The 21,790-nt window shown below is 37.6% G+C and overlaps 1 protein-coding gene across 1 annotated transcript in view; it reads left to right on the top strand.

Annotated features, from left to right (window-relative positions):
• Positions 1-10,010, top strand: part of TMPRSS12 (transmembrane serine protease 12) — a 43,968-nt gene extending 33,958 nt beyond the window's left edge. Inside the window, exons 4-5 of the mRNA XM_003252151.3 lie at positions 7,374-7,516; positions 9,393-10,010. Coding sequence (XP_003252199.1) covers positions 7,374-7,516; positions 9,393-9,644 — 395 coding nt within the window. The 3' untranslated portion in view covers positions 9,645-10,010. The remainder of the gene's footprint in view (positions 1-7,373; positions 7,517-9,392) is intronic.
• Positions 10,011-21,790: the final 11,780 nt, after the last annotated feature.

The raw sequence follows: 21,790 nt of genomic DNA, 5'->3' as shown, positions 1-21,790 counted from the left end.
CTCCTGGCCTCAAGTGATCCGCCTGTCTTGGCCTCCCAAAGTGCTGGGATTACAGACATTAGCCACCATGCCCAGCCCATAATAGCATTTAAAATAATGAATAATTAGGAACAGATTTAACAAAAGATATGTAAGACTTGTACACTGAAAACTACAAAAACATTACTTAGAGAAATTAAAGAAGACCTAAACTAAATGGAGACTCATACTACATTCATGGGTTAGAAGACTCAATGTTGTTAATACGGCAATTATTCACAGATTGGCCTGTCAAAATGCCAGTAGGATTTTTCATGCAAACTAACAAGCCTATCCTAAAATGTATATGGAAAGGCAAGGGATCTAGAATAGCCAAAATTATTTTGAAAAAAAAAAAAAAAAAAAACCTGAAGGAGTTAAACTATCTGATTTCAAAACATATTACAAAACCACAGCAATCAACACATTGGGATAAAGACAGACCTGTAGAGGCTGGGAGTGGTGGCTCATGCCTGTAATCCCAGCATTTTGGGAGACCACAGCAAGAGAATCGCTTGAGCCCAGGAATTTAAAGACCAGCCTGTGCAATACAGTGAGCCTCCATCTCTTCAAAAATAAATTAAAAAAAAAAACAGGTGTGGTGGTATGCAGCTATAGTCCCAGCTACTTGGAAGGTTGAGGCAGGAAGATCACTTGAGCCCAACAGTTTGAGGCTTCAGTGAGCCAGATCATGCCACTGCACTCCAGTCTTGGGTAACGCAATGACACCATCTTTAAAAAAAATTAATTTAATTTTTAAAAGATAGACTGTAGATTAATGGAACACAACATAGAGGGGGAAAAAACCTTACATTTATGGCCAATTGATTTTCACAACAGTGCCAAGGCAATATAATGGAAAACAGATACTGTCCTTTCAACAAATGATGCTGGGACAACTGGATATCCTTACGTCACGACAAAAACCCTTGGAGCTTTTCTCCTTACTATATTCAATAGTGGTACAATCTGAATGTTTGTGTCCATCCAAAATTCATATGTTGAAATCCTAACTCCCAAGGTATGATATTAGGAGGTAGGGACTTTTGAGAGGGCAGAGCTCTCATCAGCGAGATTAGTGCCCTTATAAAAGAGGCCCCAAAAAGCTGCCTTGCCCTTCCACCACATAAGGATACAGCTAGAAGTCACAACTTACGAACCAGAAAATGGCCCTAATCAGACACCGAATCTGCCAGTGCCTTGATCTTCAATTTCAGCATCCAGAACTGTGAGAAATAAATTCCTGTTGTTTATTAAGCAACTGTTTATAAGCAGTCTATGATATATTTTAGCAGCACAAAGAGACTTAGAGAAATAATTAACTCAAAATGGATCATAGACCTAAGTATAAGAGCTACAGTTGTAAGATTTCTAGAAAAAAGCAAAGAGAAAGTCCTTGAGTCATTGGATTAAGCAATGATTTCTTAGGACACCAAAAGCACAACCATTAATAAAAATAAAAATGATAAATTGGACTTCATCAAAATTTAAACATGTATCCTCTTCAAAAGCCACCATTAAGAAAATCAATGGAAAAAGAGCTGCAAATATCTCCAGCAGTGTATAAAAAATGATAATACATCATGACCAACTGGCTTTTTGCCAGGAATGTAAATGCTAATTTGACATATTATTATCATTCTGAAAACCCTTTCCTTATTTTTTGTTGCATGCATTTCCATTTCAATATGAAATTAATAATTTTATTGGACTCCCTGAACCAAAGTGATGTAAAGTAAAATATATGGTTTATTAAGAAGGGTCTGACTAGAAAATAAGGTTGAAAGTAGTCATGTGTAAATTGTTACGATTAACGAGAATTTTTAAAGAAAAATTTGTTTTAAGGCCGGGCAAAGTGGCTAATGCCTGTAATCCCTAAACTTTGGGAGTCTGAGGCAGGTGGATCGCTTGAGCTCAGGAGTTTGAGACCAGCCTGGGCAACAGGGCAAAACCCCATCTCTACAAAAAATACCACAAAATTAGCAGGGCATGGTGGTGTACGCCTGCAGTCCCAGCTACTCAGGAGGCTGAAGTGGGAGGATCACTTGAGGCCCATGAGGTTGAGACTGTAGTAAACTGTGATTGTGTCACTACACTCCAGCCTGAGCAACAAAGCAAGAGCCTGCCTCAAAAAAATAAAAAATAAATTGGATAAAGATTTGAAAAGATAAGTCACCATAGTGTTTGCAGAAACAAAAAAGATTTGAAAACACATTTCACCAAGGTAGGTAAACAAATGGCTAATAGTACATGAAAAGCTGTTAACACTGGCTGGGTACAGCGGCTCACACCTGTAATCTCAGTGCTTTGAGAGGCCAAGGTGAAAGGATCACTTGCAGCCAGGAGTTTGAGACCAGCCTGAGCAACAAAGCAAGATCTCATTGCCACAAAAATTAGCTAGGCACAGTGGTACACGCCTGTAGTCCCAGCTACTTGAGAGGCTAACACAGGAGGGTCAGTTGAGCCTAGGAGCTCAAGGCTGCGGTGAGCTGTGATCGCTGTACTACGCTCCAGCATGGGTGACACAGCAAGACCTCATTTCAGATATATATTTATGTTAATATCCTTGAAACCTCAATGAGATGCCACTATGCAACTGCTAGAATGATTATAATCCAAAAGACTAACAAATCAAGTGTTAGCAAGGATGTGGAGAAACTGGAACCCTTATACATTGCTGAGGAGAATGTAAAATGGTAAAGCCACTTAGGAAAACAGTTTGACAGTTTCTCAAAAAGTTAAATATGCACTTACCATGTTAAGCATAGTTACCATATGACCTAGCAATTCCATTCCTGGATATCTACCAAAGACAAATAAAACATGTCCACACAAAAACTTATGAACGCTCATCATAGCATTATTAATAATACACCAAACTGGAAACAATCCAAAGTCCACCAACAAGTGAATGGATATACAAAATATGATATATCCATTCAAGAGAACACTATCCAACAACAAAAAGGAAGAAAGCTATCCTGCAATATAGATGAATCTTGAAAACATTGGTATATAGCTAAAGGAAGGAAGCTATATGCAAAAGACTGCAAATGTGCGATTCCATTTATACAAAATTTCAAGAAAAGGCAAACCTATAGGGACAGGAATCAGTCATTTTTTTTTTTTTTTTTTTTTTTTGAGACAGAGTTTTGCTCTTGTTGCCCAGGCTGGAGTACCATGGCACGATCTCAGCTCACCGCAACCTCCGCCTCCCGGGTTCAAGCAATCCTCCTGCCTCAGCCTCCCAAGTAGCTGGGATTACAGGCATGCACCTCCATGCCTGGCTAATTTTTTATATTTTTAGTAGAGACGAGGTTTCTCCAGGTTGGTCAGGCTGGTCTCGAACTCCTGACCTCAGGTAATCTGCCTGCCTCTGCCTCCCAAACTGCAGGAATTACAGGCGTGAGCCACTGAGCCCAGCCCATCAGTCATTTCTTAAGTGTGGGGCTGGAGCTGGGAATTGATTACAAGTGAGCACAGGAGGACTCTGTGAGGTGAAGGAAATACTCTAAAACTGGGTTGTGGTGCTGGTGTAAATTTACCAGAAATCATTCAACTGCATTGGTACAATGTGTGATATTCATGTTATGTAAATTAAACCCTAATAAGGCTGTAAAAAAATGACTAAAGGGTAAGCTTTTTAACATCACACATTTGGAGAATTCAAAACACACTACTAAATGACTCATATGTCAAAGAGGAAATCATAATTTTAAATACTTAGAATTGAGCAATAATGTATATGGTACATAACAAAACTTGAGAGCTGCAGATAGAGGTAAAACATAACATTTAAAATTTTAGAAATATATATATTTTTAGTTTGAGGCCGGGTGCTGTGGCTCACGCCTGTAATCCCAGCACTTTGGGAGGCCGAGATGGGCGGATCACGAGGTCAGGAGTCTGAGACCAGCCTGGCCAACATGGTAAAAACCCATCTCCACTAAAAATACAAAAAATTAGCTGGCTGTGGTGGCGTGAGCCTGTAATCACAGTTACTTGGGAGGCTGGGGCAGGAGAATCACTTGAACCCCAGAGGCAGAGGTTGCAGTGAGCCAAGATCATGCCACTGTACTCCAACCCAGGGCGAGACCACTTCAAAAAAAAAAAAAAAAAAAAAAAAAAATATATATATATATATATATAGTTTGAATCATATGGAAGAGCAAATATTTGACCTAATATTGAAGAATAAAGTCTGAATACTATGAATTCAAAGTCTTTTTTAAAGTTTAAATAAACATTGCAGTGGCCAAGCACAGTGGCTCACACCTGTAATCCCAACACTTTGGGAGGCTAATGTGGGAGAATTGCTTGGGCCCAGGAGTTCAAGACCAGCCTGGGCAGCAGAGCAAGACCCCATCTCTCTAAAATAATAATAATAATAATAATATTACAGCCAGACATGGTGGTACATGTCTGTAGTCTCAGCTACTATGGAGGGAGACTAAAAAAAGAAAGGACATTCTAAACCCATAGAAAGCAGAAAAAAAGACATAAAAGTAAGCACTGCAGTTAATGAACAGAAAATAAAGACAGAAAAGAGGAAACCGACAAGCCAAAGTCTAGTTTTCTGAAAAAACAACAAACCACTGGTAAGACTGGTGACAAAAGGAAAGAAGGCACAAATACGCATTAATATTATGAACTAACACATAGCACAGTACTTTTTAAAATGTTATGCTGTAAATTTTAGTACTTAGACAAAATGAATAAATTCCTTTGTAAATAACCAAAACTGAAATAAATTGACTAAATATGAAAATGGTAACTAGCCAAAACTGAAATTAATAAATTGGCTAAATATGAAAATGGTAACTAACCAAAACTGACCAAACAAGAAATGCAAATCCTCTATAGTCCTATAGAGTGTAAAGGAATTGAATCAGTAGATTTCTTTTTCAAAAATAAAAAGCCAGAACTCAGAACAAGTGAGTTCTACCATAATACCAGAGACAGATTATCTAAGTCCTATACATATGCTTCCAAAGAATACAAAGAGGAATATACTCCAGCTCAGTGTATGAAATAACCACATTATTGATTCCAAAATCAAGTAATCGTAGTAAGAGAAAGCCCAACGTTATAAATGCAGGCATTCCAAACAAATTATTAGTAATAACACACTAAATCTACAAAGTATATTATAGATAGAATTGATGGTCGGGTACAGTGGCTCACATCTGTCATCTCAGCACTCCGGGAGGCCAAATTAGGAGGCTTGCTGGAGGCCAGGAGTTCAAGATCAGCCTGAGCAACATACTGAGACACTGTTTCTACAAAAAAAACTAAAAAATTATCTGGGCACAGTGGTGCACACCTGTAGTCCCAGCTACTCAAGAGGCTGAGGCAGAAGGATCACATGAGCCCAGGAGGTTGAGGCTGTGGCAACCTGTGACTGTGCCACTACACTAGGCACCAGTCTAGGCAACAGAGCAGGACCCTGACTCAAAAAAATAATAGAATTAATCATAACCAAATCAGGTTTATCTCAGGAATCCAAGGGTGGTTTAAAATTAGAAGTCAGCCAGCTGTGGTGGTTCACACCTGTAATTCCAACACTTTGAGAGGCCAAGGCAGGAGAATTGCTTGGGCCCATTCAAGAATGGCCTGGGCGATATAGCAAGACCTCAACTCTACAAAAAATTTAAAAATTAGCTAGGCGTGGTGGTATGCACCTGTAATCCCAGCTACTTGGAAAGCTGAGGAGGGAGGATTACTTGAACCCAAGAAGCAGAGGTTGCAGTGAGTACGTCACTGCACTCCAGCCTGGGTGACACAGCGAGACTGTCTCAAAAAAAAAATAAATAATAATGAAATAAAATAAAATTAGAAGTCTCAGCTGGGTGCAGTGGCTCATGCTTGCAATCCAAACACTTTAGGAGGCCAAGGTGGGAGGATCACTTGAAGCCAGGACTTTGAGACCAGCCTGGGCAACACAGCAAGACCCCATCCCTACCAAAAATAACAATTAGCTGGGCATGATGGCACATGCCCGTAGTCCCAGCTACTCTGGAGGTTGAGGTGGGAAGATTGCTTGAGCCCAGGAGTTTGAGGCTGCAGTGAGCTAATTGTGCCACTGCACTCTGGGGCCCAGGCAACAGGGCAAGACCCTGTCTCAAAAATAATAATATAAATAAATAAAATTCGAAGTCTCTTGATGGAATTCATCACAGATTGGTTAAAGGATAAAAAATATTATCTGAATAAATTCAGTAGAAGCATTGTTAGAAACTCTTAATGGTCTAGACATAGAAGGGAATTTCCTTAACCTAATAAAGGTTAATGACCTCTAAACTACAGCAAACATCATTACAGTAAAACATTCCTTTAAAATCAAGAAGAATTTCTCCACTTGTATTCAATATTGTAGAAGTCCTACCAAGTGTGTTACTAGAAAAAGATGCACACACAACTTACAAAGGAAATAACAAAATATTCATTAGTCACAGGTGATGTAATTAAAATAGGCTCTAAAATCCACTGGAATTAACAGAGTTTAGTAATACAGCCAGTATAAGACCATATACAAAATCTACTCCATTTCTATACACTAGCAGTAATTTTAAAACAGTCTCCCAAAGTGCTGGGATGACACAGAAGGATGACTATAATTAAAAAGTTAGACAATAACAAGCATTGATGAGGATGTGAAGAATTTGGAACCCTCATACTTTGCTAGTTGGAATATAAAAAGGCACATCTGGCCAGGCATGGTGGCTCACAACTGTAATCCTAGCACTTTGGGAGGCCGAGGTGGGTGGATCACTTGAAGTCAGGAATTCGAGAACAGCCTGGCCAACATGGTGAAACCCCATCTCTACTAAAAATACAAAAATTAGCTGGGCATGGTGGTGAGTGCCTGTAATCCCAGCTACTCAGGAGGCTAAGGCAGGAGGATCGCTTGAACCCAGGAGGCAGAGGTTGCAGTGAGCCGAGATCACGCCACTGCACTGCAGCCTGGGCGACAGAGTGAGATGCCATCTCAAAAATTAAAAAAAGGAAAATTAGTCAGGCGTGGTGTTGTGCACCTGTAATCCCAGTTACTCGGGAGGCTGAGGCACAAGAGTTGCTTGAACCCAGGAGGCAGAGGTTGCAGTGGGCCGAGATCACGTCACTGCACTCCAGCCTGGGCAATAGATCAAGACTCTATTTCAAAAACAAACAAACATTTAGGTAAACATTCTTCTACAATCTTCCTAGGCATACATACATATTCATACACATATATATGAATATAATTTTACATAATTATTGAATCAGTCACTTTGGAAAGAAAACATAAAACACTAACATTTAAATCACTAAAAATGTCTGCTCCAAGATAACTTACTGGTATTTTTTGCTAACAGGTAATGCTACAAATATTTTACAAGACGCAGAAGTGCATTACATTTCTCGAGAGATGTGTAATTCTGAGAGGAGTTATGGGGGAATAATTCCCAACACTTCATTTTGTGCAGGTGATGAAGATGGAGCTTTTGATACTTGCAGGGTAAGACCAAGAAATTTTCCTTTAAAATATTTTCTGAAGCCAGAAGGGAACTTGTCAAACAAAGCCTTTGATAACTTTCTGGTGGTCTTAATTATCAGGCCTAAAAATAATAAATCATTTTTTCTCCTTTTTAACTATTTCAACAATCCAAATCTTCTTGGTTCCTGATTCCATGGTTTCTGCAGTCATCAGGGTCAACCTTAGGCAGAATTTACCTTGAATCCTTTTTTTTAACCATTACCTTTGAGATATAATTCACCTAGTTAAAAGTGTACAGTTCAATTTTTTTTTTTTTTTGAGATAGTCTCACTTTGTCACCCATGCTGGAGTGCAGTGACACAATCTCTGTTCACTGCAACCTCTGCCTCCCAGGTTCAAGTGATTCTCATCCCTCAGCCTCCTAGGTAGCTGGAATTACAGGCACACATCACTATGCCCAGTTATTTTTTTTTTCGTTTTTTTTTTTGTATTTTCAGTAGAGACGGGGCTTCACCTTGTTGACCAGGCTGGTCTCGAACTCCTGACCTCAAGTGATCTGCCCACCTCGGCCTCCCAAAGTGCTGGGATTACAGGGGTGAGCCACTGCGCCCAGCCTGTTACTGTCTTTTTTATTATAACCATCCTTGTGGGTGTGAAGTGGTATCTCACAGTGGTTTTAATTTGCATTTCCTTAATTACTAATGATGTTGAGCATTTTTGCATGTATTTATTAGCCATTTATATGTCTTCTTTACAGAATGTCTATTTGGATCCCTTCCTCATTTTTAAATTGAGTTGTCTTTTTATCACTGAGTTATAAGCATTTTTCATGTATTCTGGATACAAGTCCCCTACCAGATATATAATGTACAAAATTTTTCTCCCATTCTGTAGACTGTTTTTTCACTTTTCTGAGGTTATCATTTGCAGCACAAATGTTAATTTTTTTAATGAAGTACAGTTGATCCATTTTTTGTTTTGTCTCATGCTTTTTTACTCTTCCTTCATTCCTCTTTTCTTCACTATTTCCAAATCTACTAGTCCTTCACTCCTGAGTACCCCATGCTCTCACCTTTTCCTACTCATTCTCATTTCTGCAATCTAAAGTTTATCTTTTCTGTGTCCTTTTCCTTAAAAATCTTGCTGAGTAAAATAGTAAAGAATCCAATCTAATTGAATTGCATTCCTAGGCCAAACATCCTCATCATCAAAAAATAATTATTCAATGCCTGCCTTATATAGAGAATTGGAAACAGTTATCTCAGTGTCCTTGTTGTTTTGAGTGCATTAACAGGCCTTGGTAACAGCGTTTGGGTGCATTCATAATTTTGTATAGACTATGAAAGAGACCTGTCATTTATGATACTACTGAGACGCTTTGCCATTTATGCTCATTTTGCTGCACTAGCCATTGTCAACACTTAGAAACTTGTCATCTCTTGCAAGACGCCAGTTGACTCCTCTCCCTGGCAAGCAAACCACACACATGCCTAAAAGAATCCCGCATACATCTTATACTTTCCACACACAGTATTCAGCAATATTCTAATAATAGACAGTTTTTACAATATTTTGCACACTTCCTAAATTATATTTCTCCTGAGTAATTGTATTTAAAAATCCAAACAATTTGATTTATAGTATTCTGGCTCAAAACTAGGCAGATGAGAAATTTATCTACCAGCTATATGGTTCCTCCAAATACCTGGGCAAAACTGAATTCCTCCTGTTTGAGTTGGAAGATTAAGCTCAAAATCTATTGATCTTTATAAGTTGGGGGTATATTGAAAATGTGTATTTATGTAAATGTATGTTTGATGTAAATAATTTATTCCAGCATTACTGTTCTTGAAGAATACTAGAAGTAACAAACACTATTTTGGGACTTTTTTGACAGGGTGACAGTGGTGGACCATTAATGTGCTACTTACCAGAATATAAAAGATTTTTTGTAATGGGAATTACCAGTTACGGACATGGCTGTGGTCGAAGAGGTTTTCCTGGTATCTATATTGGGCCATCCTTCTACCAAAAGTGGCTGACAGAGCACTTCTTCCACGCGAGCACTCAAGGCATACTCACTATAAATATTTCACGTGGCCAGATCCTCATAGCTTTATGTTTTGTCATCTTACTAGCAACAACATAAAGAAATTCTGAAGGCTTTCATATCTCTATTTTGCATTGTGTCCCTTTCTATGTTCTATATAATGAACATCATTTAGTCTTCTAGCAATTAATTGCCTACATTAGAGATTTCATGTGAACATTTTATGGGCTGTATTGTGACAGATATACAATTGTAATTTTGGCACTGAATCACATGCTTCGTTGAAATATCTTGTTTTATTTTACAGTCATAATTCTGTATCTGGAATACTCATAGAGTTTGTACAAAATATTCAGTTAAACATATATTTTATGTGTATAAATGCCAAATAATAGTTTATAATTAAAATGAAAGCTGTTATTTGGTTAAATTAATCAAAATTCTTTCTTAGATTTTATTCTAAAACATGTTTGTATGATTTTTTTGAATTATAATCTTGTTTCCAATTCTCAAAGTATATTTAGAGAAACAAGTATTTATCTGTTATTTAAATTCTAATTAAAACCATTTATTTAATATCAGTACTTCGTTTCCTCTGCCAAGAGAGCTATGGTATACACACCCCCAAATAATTTACTTTTTATTTAGAAATTTATGATTTTTTTCCAGCAGTATAACCTACTTTCTAAACTTTATTTTCTTGAAGCCCATGCTAAAATTTTGTGTCCCATGGGGCCTCTGAATAAACTGTGAGAAGCAACTGGAAAGCATGCTGGGTAAAAGAGGGACGCCAACCTGGGATAAACTTTATGATAACTAATGTATAAATTGAATAAAAGAAATAAAAGAAAATTAGGGCCAAGCATGGTGGCTCTCACCTGTAATCCCAGCATTGTGGGAGGCGAAGGTGGGCAGAATCACTTGAGGTCAGGAGTTCAAGACCAGCTTGGCCAACATGGTGAAACGTTGTCTGTACTAAAAATACAAAAATTAGTGAGGCATGGTGGTGCATGCCTGTAATCCCAGCTACGTGGGAGGCTGAGGCACGAGAATTGCTTGAACCCAAGAGGTGGAGGTTGCAGTGAGCCAAGATTGCACCACTGCAGCTTGGGTGACAGAGCTGGACTCTGTATCATACACACACAAAAAATGAAACAAAAGAAAAGGTTGATTGAATTATATCTACTATTAGTCAACTCTCATTTCCCTTGAACTTAGGAGATTCCATTTAGCAAAGGAGAAATAGTTATTTTCTTATCCTTCTTTTTACATTCAACATCTAAAACCAAGTGTTCTTTGTTGGTGTTTTGTGTCAACCTAATTTCAGGATTTAAATGAAATTAAGCATGAATATGCCATGTATTAATTTCCTTCATTATTGGTTTGACACTGGGATCATTGTTTATTGGTTTAGTATTGGGTTAATGTTGTTTAATATTAACATTTAATATTGGGTTAATATTGTTAATATTGGAATATTGTTTATTGGTTTAATATTGGGGTTATCTATCCCACTCAAGGAATAGATGACTATGCTTTTTATAGACTAAGCAACACTGATGGAATGTTGGTTGTTCTTTCTTGAAAGAGCTCCTAGTTTATCCATTGACAAGGTCTCATAGATGGTGATGCTTATATAGCAATTAGCATGATACACTAGTCTTTTCCTATTTATACTACCTGAATAGCACTCAGATTCACTTGATAGCTCTGAATGTTAATAAAAAGAAATTCTTCTAAAATGTACTGCCAGTATTAGAGGAGAAACCTTTGCTTTTCACTTTAAAGGCATCTTCTAATTACTCTTTAGGTTCACGTTTCTTATCTATGTATTTATTTTGGAGGTGGAGTCTCTCTGTTGCCCAGGCTAGAGTGCAATGGCACAATCATTGCTCCCTGCAGCTTCGATCTCCTGGGCTCAAGCAACCCTCCCACCCCAGCCTCCTGCATAGCTGAGACTACAGGTGTACCCCACCACATCCAACTGTTTTTTTTATTTTTTGTAGAGACAGGGTTTTACCATGTTGCCTAGGCTGGTCTTGAACTCCTGGGCTCAAGTGATCTGCCCACCTCAGCCTCCCAAAGTGCTGGGATTACAACGGTGAGCCATCACTCCCAGCCTAGGTTTATAATTCTGTTCTTTTCTTTTTTCCTCCTTTTAATTCTAATCTCATGACAGATTAGGTTACATTTCTGATCAGGCGAGAGCTATTATCTGCTATTTATCTTTTTGCCCAGCTTAGTTTACTATGTCAGCCAGCTGGAATCCAATTATAAAATTTCTATCACAAGAAACTATCAGAGTATAAACTTTGGAAATCTAAGATAGACTTTGTTTCAACTTTTGTTTTAACATTGTGTCCTTTTTTTTTTATTTATTTTTTAAGAGGCTCTGTCACTCAGGCTGCCTAGAGTGCTGTGGCATGATCATAGCTCACTCCTGGGCTTAAGCAATCCTCTGGCCTCAGCCTCCCAAGTAGCTAGGACTATAGGGCCCAGACCACCATGCTCAACTAATTTTTAAATTTTTCATAGATACGGAGTCTCACTATACTGACCAGGATGGTCTTAAACTTCTGGCCTCCAGCCATCCTCCCACCTCAGCCTCCCAAGGTGCTGGAATAACAGACACGCACCAACTTGCTTGGCCTTTCTTTCCACTGTTGCTCTGTTATTTAGTATCTATCAAAGTTTAGATGATGATTAACACCTATTTACAACACTGTTGTGATGATTACAAAAGCTGAGTATGTGAAGTTCTTAACATTTGAAAGATGCCAGTAACTGGTTTCTATTATATATTAATATCCCATCTATCATTCACACACTCTTTCTCATTACAAAGATCACTATCCTATTGGATGTCTCATATATCATCCCCCAAAATTACTGAAACAAAGGATCCTTTTCTGCTTATAAATTCAAATTTTAAAATACGCTATTTTTAAAAATAATTTTTATAATTCCCCAAATATTATACCCTTATTATTTAAACTGAGAAAGGGCCAAGCATGGTGGCTCATGCCTATAATCCCAGCACTTTGGGAGGCCAAGGCAGACAGATGGCTTGAGCCCAGGAGTTTGAGACTCCTGGGTGAAATCTCGTCTCTCCAAAAAATGCAAAAATTAGTCAGGCATGGTGGCATGCGCCTGTAGTCCTATTTACCTGGGAGGCTGAGGTAGGAGAATCACCTGAGCCCAGGAAGTCAAGGCTGCAGTGAGCCATGATCACACCACTACACTCCAGCCTGGGCAACAGAGTGAGAACCTGTCTCAAAAATACATAAATACATAAATAAATACATAAATAAAATTGAGAAAACACCGACAAGTAGAAAGAAAATCATCAGCTGAGCGTGATGGCTCACACCTGTAATCCTTGGGAGGCTGAGGTGGGGGCAGATTGCTTGAGCCCAGGAGTTCGAGACCGGTCTGGGAAACACGGCAAAACCCCATCTCTACAAAAAGAATTAAATTAGCCAGGTGTGGTGGTATGCCTGTAGTCCCAGTTACTGGGGAGGCTGAGGTGGGAGGAGGCTTGAGCCCAGGAGGTAGAGGTTGCAGTGAGCTGAGATCATGCCACTGCACTCCAGCCTGGGTGACAGAGCCAGACCCTGTCTCAGAAAAATGAAAAGAAAATCATCCGTTACCCTATTATGTAAAGACAGCTGCCGTGAAATCCTACCTTTTTCAGTTACTATAATGGGTATTTTTACAAACCTTTATTAAACATTATTTTACCCCAACTATTTTGAAAAATTTCAAACCTATTGAAAGTTGAAAAATAGTGCTATGATTACCTGTATATACCTTACCTTTTCCCCCAAATATTAACATTTTGCCCTGTTTACACTCACACTCTCTCTCTCCAAACACAAACACACACAGACTTACACAGACATATTATACACACACAAACTCTCTCTCTTTTGTTTTCTGGTTGAAAAATTTGAAAGTAAATTGCTGGCATCATGTGACTTCATCCCTAATACTTCAGCATGTATCTCCTAAGAACAGTAACATAATCACACCACCATCATCACACCAAAGAAATTTAACACAGATTTGTTCTATTTTATAAATTGTGCACTCATTTCTTTGGTTTATTAATCTATTGCATAGATATTCCATTATTTTATATTGTTTCATTCTGATTATAAAAGTACAGTATATGTTCACTGTAAAGAAAAAGCACAACTATTACAGAAACTATTTGGGCTGCTACACCAAAATATAATAAACTGCTGGCTTATAAACAACAGAAATTTATTTCTAGCAGTTTTGGAAGCTGGGCAAGGCGCCAGCTATTTCGGTGTCTTCTGAGGTCCCACTTCCACCTTCACAGAAGGCATCTTCAAACTGTGTCCTCACATGGCCAAAGGGCCAGGCCACTCTCTGGGGCCACTTTATAAAGGAACACTAATCCCATTCACGAGGGCTCCACTCTCATAATCAAATCACCTCCCAAAGGGCCCACCTCCTAATAGCATCACATTGATGATTAGCTTCCCAACATGAATTTTAGGTGGCCACAAACATTCAAATCATAGTACTTTTTAAGTAAAATTTTAGGAATTAAGTCAAAACCACAGATTGAACACATGTTCTAACCACCTTCCTGTTCCACATTCCTAATTTGAGAGTAATTTTATTTATTTTAAAATCAGTAATAGTATTTCCTAAATCTGTCCACTGCAACAAACAACCAATAATAACATGTACCCTAGCACCCAGATTTTAGTCTCTCAACGTCATTCCCCTATAAAAGGATCCAAGGCTCCTTAGAGATATGAATGATTTCAGGTCTGGGGCAGGAAATATATGGGATAAATCTCAGATAAATCTTTGATAACATGGAAGTTATCAAAGACTAGATAGTCAAACTGCTTTAAACATACTGAAAACAGTCACTAGAAGGAGGGGAAACAAATTACATATTACGATATAATGATATTATTGATTGACTTCTCATCAGACACAATGGCAACTAGAAAAAATCTGAGTGACGACCAGGCGCAGTGGCTCATGCCTGTAATCCCAGCACTTTGGGAGGCCAAGGTGGGCGGATCACAAGGTCAGGAGTTCAAGACCAGCTTGACGAACATGGTGAAACCCTGTCTCTACTAAAAATAAAAAAATTAGCCAGGCATGGTGGAGTGCACCTGTAATCCCAGCTACTCGGGAGGCTGAGGCAGGAGAATTGCTTGAACCCAGGAGGCAGAGGTTGCAGTGAGCCCAGATCGCGCCATTGCACTCCAGCCTGAGTGACAGAGCGAGACCCCATCTCCAAAAAAAAAAAAAAAAAAAAAATTCTAAGTGACATATTCAAAGTGCTAACAGAGAAAAAACAATTGTCAATATAAAATTCCATATCCAAAAAAATTAATCTCCAAAAAATAAAGGTGAACAAAGACATTTTCAGATAAATGAAAACTGAGAGAATTAATTGCCAGCAGACCTGCATTGTAAAAAATGCCGAAGGAAGTTTTTCAGGCTGAAGGGAAAGGACACAGGGTGGCACCTGGCATCTACAGGAAGAAATATGATGTGAGAAATCTTAGTGGGTAAATATAAAGGACTATATTTCTTTTCTTCTCTTAAATTATTTAAAATATCAATGACTATTTAAAGTAAAAATTATGACACTATATTGTTGAGTTATAACATCTGTAGATGTAAAACATATAACAATGATAAGAATAAATGGAATGATACTATTTCAAGGTTCTTTTATCTAAAATAATTTCACATTAATGATTATCAGATTGTAATAAATTCAGATGCGTTTTGTAACCTCTAGCAATCAGTAAAAATAAAAAAGATGTAGCTGAAGACCTAGTATTTGAGAGCACAACAGGGTGACTATAGTCAAAATAATTTAATTGTATATTTTAAAATAACTTAAAGAATATAACTGGATTGTTTATAACACAAAGGATAAATGCCTGAGAGGATAGATACCCCATTTTCCATGATGTCATTATTACACATTGCAAGTCTGTATCAAAGTATCTCATGTACTCCATAAACATATATACCTACTATGTACTCACAAAAATTAAAAAGGACGTAGTTGGCCGGGCATGGTGGCTCACGTCTGTAATCCCAGTACTTTGGGAGGCAGAGGCGGGCATATGAAGAGATCAGGAGATCGAGATCATCCTGGCTAACACGGTGAAACCCAAACACCGTCTCTACTAAAAAAAAATTAGCCAGGCATGGTGGCACGTGCCTGTAGTCCCCGCTGCTTGGGAGGCTGAGGCAGGAGAATCTCCTGAACCCAGAAGGCGGAGGTTGCAGTGAGCTGAGATCGCGTCACCTTACTCCAGCCTGGGTGAAAAAAAAGTAAAAAATAAAAAGAATGTAGTTAAAACACCAATTGAGATATTAAAATGAAATGCTAAAAATAATACCAAAAATAAGCATGAAAAAGGGGGAAATAAAAAGCAGATGAGACAAATAGAGAGCAAATAGCAAAATGGAAGACTTAAATCTAAGCATGTGAATAATCAAATTAAATATAATGGATCAGACATTTCCAAAAAGATGGTAATTAACACCCACATCATAGCAACAAAAGTAAATACAGATTAATCAAACTACATCAAAATTAAACACTTCTGTTCATCAAAGGATAATTCAACAAAGTGAAAACCTACAAAATGGGAGAAAATATTTGCAAGTAATATATTTGATAAAGAGTGAATATAGAAAATGTATATTTTAAAAAGTTCTACAACAATAAAAAACCTGAGCTTAAAATAAACAAAAACTGGAATAGACATTTCTCCAAATAAGATGTACAAATGGCTAGTAAGCACAGAAACAGGTGTTCAATACCATTAACCACTGGGAAAATGAAAATCAAAACCACAATGAGAATATAACCTCACACCCATTAGGATGGCTAATAATATCAAAGAAACAAAATAACAAATGCTGATGATGATGTGGAGAAATTGGAACTCTTATGCACTGTTGGCTGGAATGTAAAATGGTACAGCTGCTGTGGAAAACTGCATGGCAGTTCCTAGAAAAATTAAAAATAGAATTACCATATGATCCAGCAATTCCACTTCTTTTGACATACAGCCAAAATAATTGAAAGTAGGATCTCAAAGAGACATTTGCACACCAACATTCGCGGCAGCATTATTCACAATAGCCAAAAGATGGAAACAACCCAAGTGTCCAACAATGGATGAATGGAAAACAAAATATGGGATATATGGACAACGGAATATTATTCAGCCTTAAAAAGTAAGAAAATCCTGTCACATGCTACACACTGGATGAACCTTGAGGACATTATATTAAATTAAATAAGCCAGTCACAAATGAACAAATATAGTATGACTCTACTTATATGAGGACCTGGCAAAGTCCAGTTCATAGAGATAGAAAGCATGGTAGTTGTCAGGTACTGGGGGCGGTGGGAATGGGGAATTATTGTTTAATAGATACAGAGTTTCAGTTTTGTAAGATGAAAGAGTCCTGTGAATGAATGGTTAGTATGATGACGTGAATGTACTTAATATCACTGAACTGTACACTTAGAAATGGTTAAAAATGGTTAAGATGGTAACTTTTATGTTATGTGCATTTTACTACATTATTTAAAAATTTGTTTAATCCAATAATTATCAGATGATATAAAAAACAAGAACCAGACCAGGCATAGTGACCCACGCCTGTAATCCCAGCATTTGGGGAGGCCGAGGCAGGTGGATTATTTAAAGTTAGGAGTTTGAGACCCGACTGGCCAACATGGTGAAACCCTGTCTTTACTAAAAATACAAAAATTAGCCGGGTGTGGTAGTACACACCTGTAATCCCAGCTACCCGGGAGGCTGAGGCACAAGAATCCGGGAGATGGAGGATGCAGTGGGCCGAGATCGCACCACTGCACTCCAGCCTGGGCAACAGAGTGAGACTCTATCTCAAAAACAAACGAAAAAAAAACACAAACCGATCACACTTGCTGTCTACAAGACACATTTTAAACATAAAGACACAAATAGGTTGAATTTTAAAAGTTGGAAAGAGTAAGCATACGAAAGTATAAAGAGTGGCTAAGTGCATAACAGACAAAATAGACCTCGGGACACAGAAGATCACTAAAGACAAAGAGGGACACTACATAATAATAAAAAAAAGAATATATCAGGCAGCTATGACCACATAAATATACTCATGCCTACTAGCAGAGCCTCAAAATACACAAAGCGAAAATGGAAATAACTCAAAGGAGAAACACACTCACACTCTATAAATAATTATAGATGTATCACCTCTCTCAATAACTGATAAATTAATAGGGATACAGAAGATCTGAATGACACTATCAATTACCTTAACCTAATTCACATTTAATTCATACTGCACACACAAACAACAGATATACAGCTGGCCAAAAAGCACACAAAAAGATGCTCAACACCATTCACTTTAGAGGAATCAATATGTAAAAATTACATCCAGGTGAAATTCAGGTTACAAATATAAGATAAACATAAAATAACAGTATACTTCTGGCTTAATAACTAATTCACATTTAACAACCTTTTTTTAAAAATCTTACTCTATATATTAAGAGCCAGGGTCTCACTATGTTATCCAGACTGGTCTTGAACTCCCGCCCTCAGGCAATCCTCTAGCCTTGGGTTCCCAAAGTGCTGCGATTGCAGGCATGAGCCACCATGCCTGGCCCTAACAACTTCTGAATAGAATTACTTTCAAGAGTACATGGACCATTTCCCAAGAAAGACTATTCTGCACCATAAAACAAGTCTCAATTTCAAATGACTGAAACCTTACACAGTATGTTCTGTGATGGAAACAGAATTAAAATTAAATTAAAATATCTATCAGCAGATACTTATGAAACCCCAAATATTTAAACAACTTCTAAGTACCCCATAAGTCAAAGAAAAAAATCACAAGGAAATTCGGAAAATATTTTAAATGGAATGAAAATGAAAATACAGCAAGTCAAACTATCCACCAAAAACAGTGCTGTAACAAATTTGTAGCTTCGAATTCTTCCATTGAAACAGAGGAAAAGGATCATATTAATGATCATAGCTTTCACTTCAAGAAGGTAAAAGAAGACCAAATTAAGCTCAATGAAAATGGAAAAAAATAATAAAATAGAAAGACAAACACTCAAGGAAAATCAATGACACCAAGTCTAGTTCTAAATCAATAAAATTGGCCGAGCGCAGTAGCTCATGCCTGTAATCCTAGCCGTTTGGGAGGCTGAGGCTTGTAGATCCCTTGAGCCCAGAAGTTTGAGACTAGCCCCTGCATAGCGGTGAAACCCCATCTCTACAAAAAATACAAAAATTAGCCAGGCATGGTGGTGAATGCCTCTGGTCCCAGCTATTTGGGAGGCTGAGGTGGGAGGATCACCTGACCCCAGGAGGTCAAGCCTGCAGTAAGCCATGATTGTGCCACTGAACTCCAACCTGAGTGACAGAAAAAAAAAATCAATAAAATTGATAAACCAGCTAAACTGACAGAAAAAAGATGCAAGCTATCAATATCAGTATTTAAGAGGGGACACTTCTACATATCCTACAGACATTAAAAGGAAAATAAGAGACTGTTATGAACAACTCTATGTCAATAAATGCAACAATGTAGAATCAATGGGTGGCAAATTCCTGAAACACCAATTACCAGACACGAAAAGAAATAGAAAATCTTAATATTCCTATATTTACTAAAGTAGCTAAACTTGGAATTAAAAACATTCTCAGGCCAGGCATAGTGGCTCACGCCTATAATCCCAGCACTTTGGGAGGATGAGGCAGGAGGATCACTTGAGCCCAGGAGTTGGAGACCAGCCTGGGCAACATAGCAAGACCCCATCTTTAAAAAAATGCAGAAAACATTAGCTGGGCATGGTGGTACGCACCTGTAGTCCAGCTACTCAGGAGGCTGAGGTAGGGGAATTGCTTGAGCCCCAGAGGTCAAGGCTGCAGTGAGTCATGATCATGCCACTGCACTCCTGCCTGGGTGACAGAGTGAGACCCTGTCTAAAAAAAATTAAATATAATTTAAAAATCTCATACCAAAAACTTTAAGCCAAGAGTACTACATCGGTGAATTTCTTAAAGGAAGAAATAGTAACAATCCTACACAAATTCCTTAAGAAAAAAAAGAAGAGAACACTTCCTGGCATATTTTATGAGGCCAGCATTACTCAGATACCAAACCAAAGATGTTAGAAAAAAAAGAAAACTACAGGCCAACATCTCTCATGAACACAGATGTAAAAATTCTTAACAAAATATTAACAATCAAGTGTAAAAATAAAATGATAAAACATCATTTGCAAGTAGGTTTATTCATTGATATGTAAGATTGATTTAATACTCAGAAATCAACTTTGTGAATACACAACTACCACTGAATTGTATGCTTTGTAAATAGGATTAATTTTATGGTATGTGAATTTTGCCTCAATTTAAAAAATCAATCATTACAATAAGAGAATAGATGGAGAAAACGTGATCATTCCAATAAATGCAGAAAAAGTTTACATAAAATTCAAATACTCATTCATTATAAAAACTGTGAGAAAATAGGAATAGAAGGGAAATTACTCATACTGATAAAGGATATCTATAAAATAACTGTAGGCTGGGCACAGTGACTCATGCCTGTAATCCCAGCACTTTGGGAGGCTGAGGCTGAGGCAGTGGATCACCTTAGGTCAGGAGTTTGAGACCAGCCTGGCCAACATGGTAAAACCCCATCTCTACTAAAAATACAAAAATTAGCTGTGTGTGGTGGCAGGTACCTGTAGTCCCAGCTACCTGGGATGCTGAGGCATGAGAATTGCTTGAACTTGGGAGGCAAAGGTTGTAGTGAGCCAAGATTGTGCCACTGCACTCCAGCCTGGGCAACAGAGCAAGACTCTGTCTCAGAATAAAAATACAAATAAACCCTAAAGTTAACCTCCTGCTTAATAGTAAAAAAGCAGAAGATTATCCTTCTAAGATCAGGAACAAGGCAGGTAGATTTGCTCTCACTACTTCTATTCAATGGTGACTAGAGATCTTATGCAGAGCAATAAGGCAAGAAAATTAAATACCAGGCATACATATTGGAAAAGAAGAAATAAAACAGTCTTTAACAGATAGCATGATCATTTGCATAAAAAATTCTAAGGGATCTACAAAAAAGCTACTAAAATTAATATTATAAATGAATGTAACAAAGTCAAGGGATACAGCATCAATATACAAACTTCAATATATAAAGGTTGAGCATCTCTCATCTGAAAGTCTAAATCCAAAATGCCCTAATACCTGAAAATTTTTAAGTGCCAACACGATGATCAAAGGTCACACTCAAAGGAAATGCTCATTAGAACATTTCAGATTTTGGATTGTCAGATGGGGGATGCTTGACTGGTATGTATATCAAATACTCCAAAATCTAAAAAAAAAAAAAAAAATCTAAAATCCAAAACACTTCTTGTCCCAAGCATTTCGAATAAAGAACACTGAACCTTTACTAGCCATAAACAAATAGAAATTATACTTTAAATTCTGTTTACCATAGCACTAAAAAATGAATTAGTAATAAATTTCACAAAATATGTACAAAACTTACAAACTGAAAGCTACAATAGAAACTTGTAGCACTTGCTAAGAAAAACTAAAGAAGACCTAAATAAATACAGAGATATACCATATTTATGGATTGAAAGGCTGTTATTCAGAGCTCTCTGTATTGATCTATAGATTCAATGCAATCTCAATCAAAATCCCAGCAGGTTTTTTGCAAAGAGTAAGAAGCTATCTCTAGAATTTGTATAAACATGCAAAGTACCTTGAATACCCAGAATGATTTGGAGAAAGAAGAATAAAGTTGGAGAACTTAAAAGTATCTGATTTCAAGATTTGCTCTAAAGTTATAATAATCAAAACAGTGTGGTACTGGCATACAGACAGACTTAAAGATCAATAAGACAGAACAGAAATCCCACAAATGAACCCAAGATATATGATCAATTGATTATGAACAAAAGTGCCAAGATAATTCAATAAGGAAAGGACAGTTCTTTCAACAAATTTGTGCTAGAACAGATAGATATCTGTAAGGGAAAATATTAGCCTTGCCCTTTAACTCACACCCTATATAAGAAATAACCTGCACTAGGCCAGGGGCAGTGGCTCACGCCTGTAATCCCAACATTTTGGGAGGCCAAGGTGGGTGGATCACTTGAGGTC

This window comes from Nomascus leucogenys, chromosome 8, assembly GCF_006542625.1.
Source record: "Nomascus leucogenys isolate Asia chromosome 8, Asia_NLE_v1, whole genome shotgun sequence".
In the NCBI taxonomy this organism is placed as follows: Eukaryota; Metazoa; Chordata; class Mammalia; order Primates; family Hylobatidae; genus Nomascus; species Nomascus leucogenys.
The sequence above is the reverse complement of the archived record's forward strand: the minus strand, read 5'-3'. Positions and strand labels throughout refer to the sequence as shown.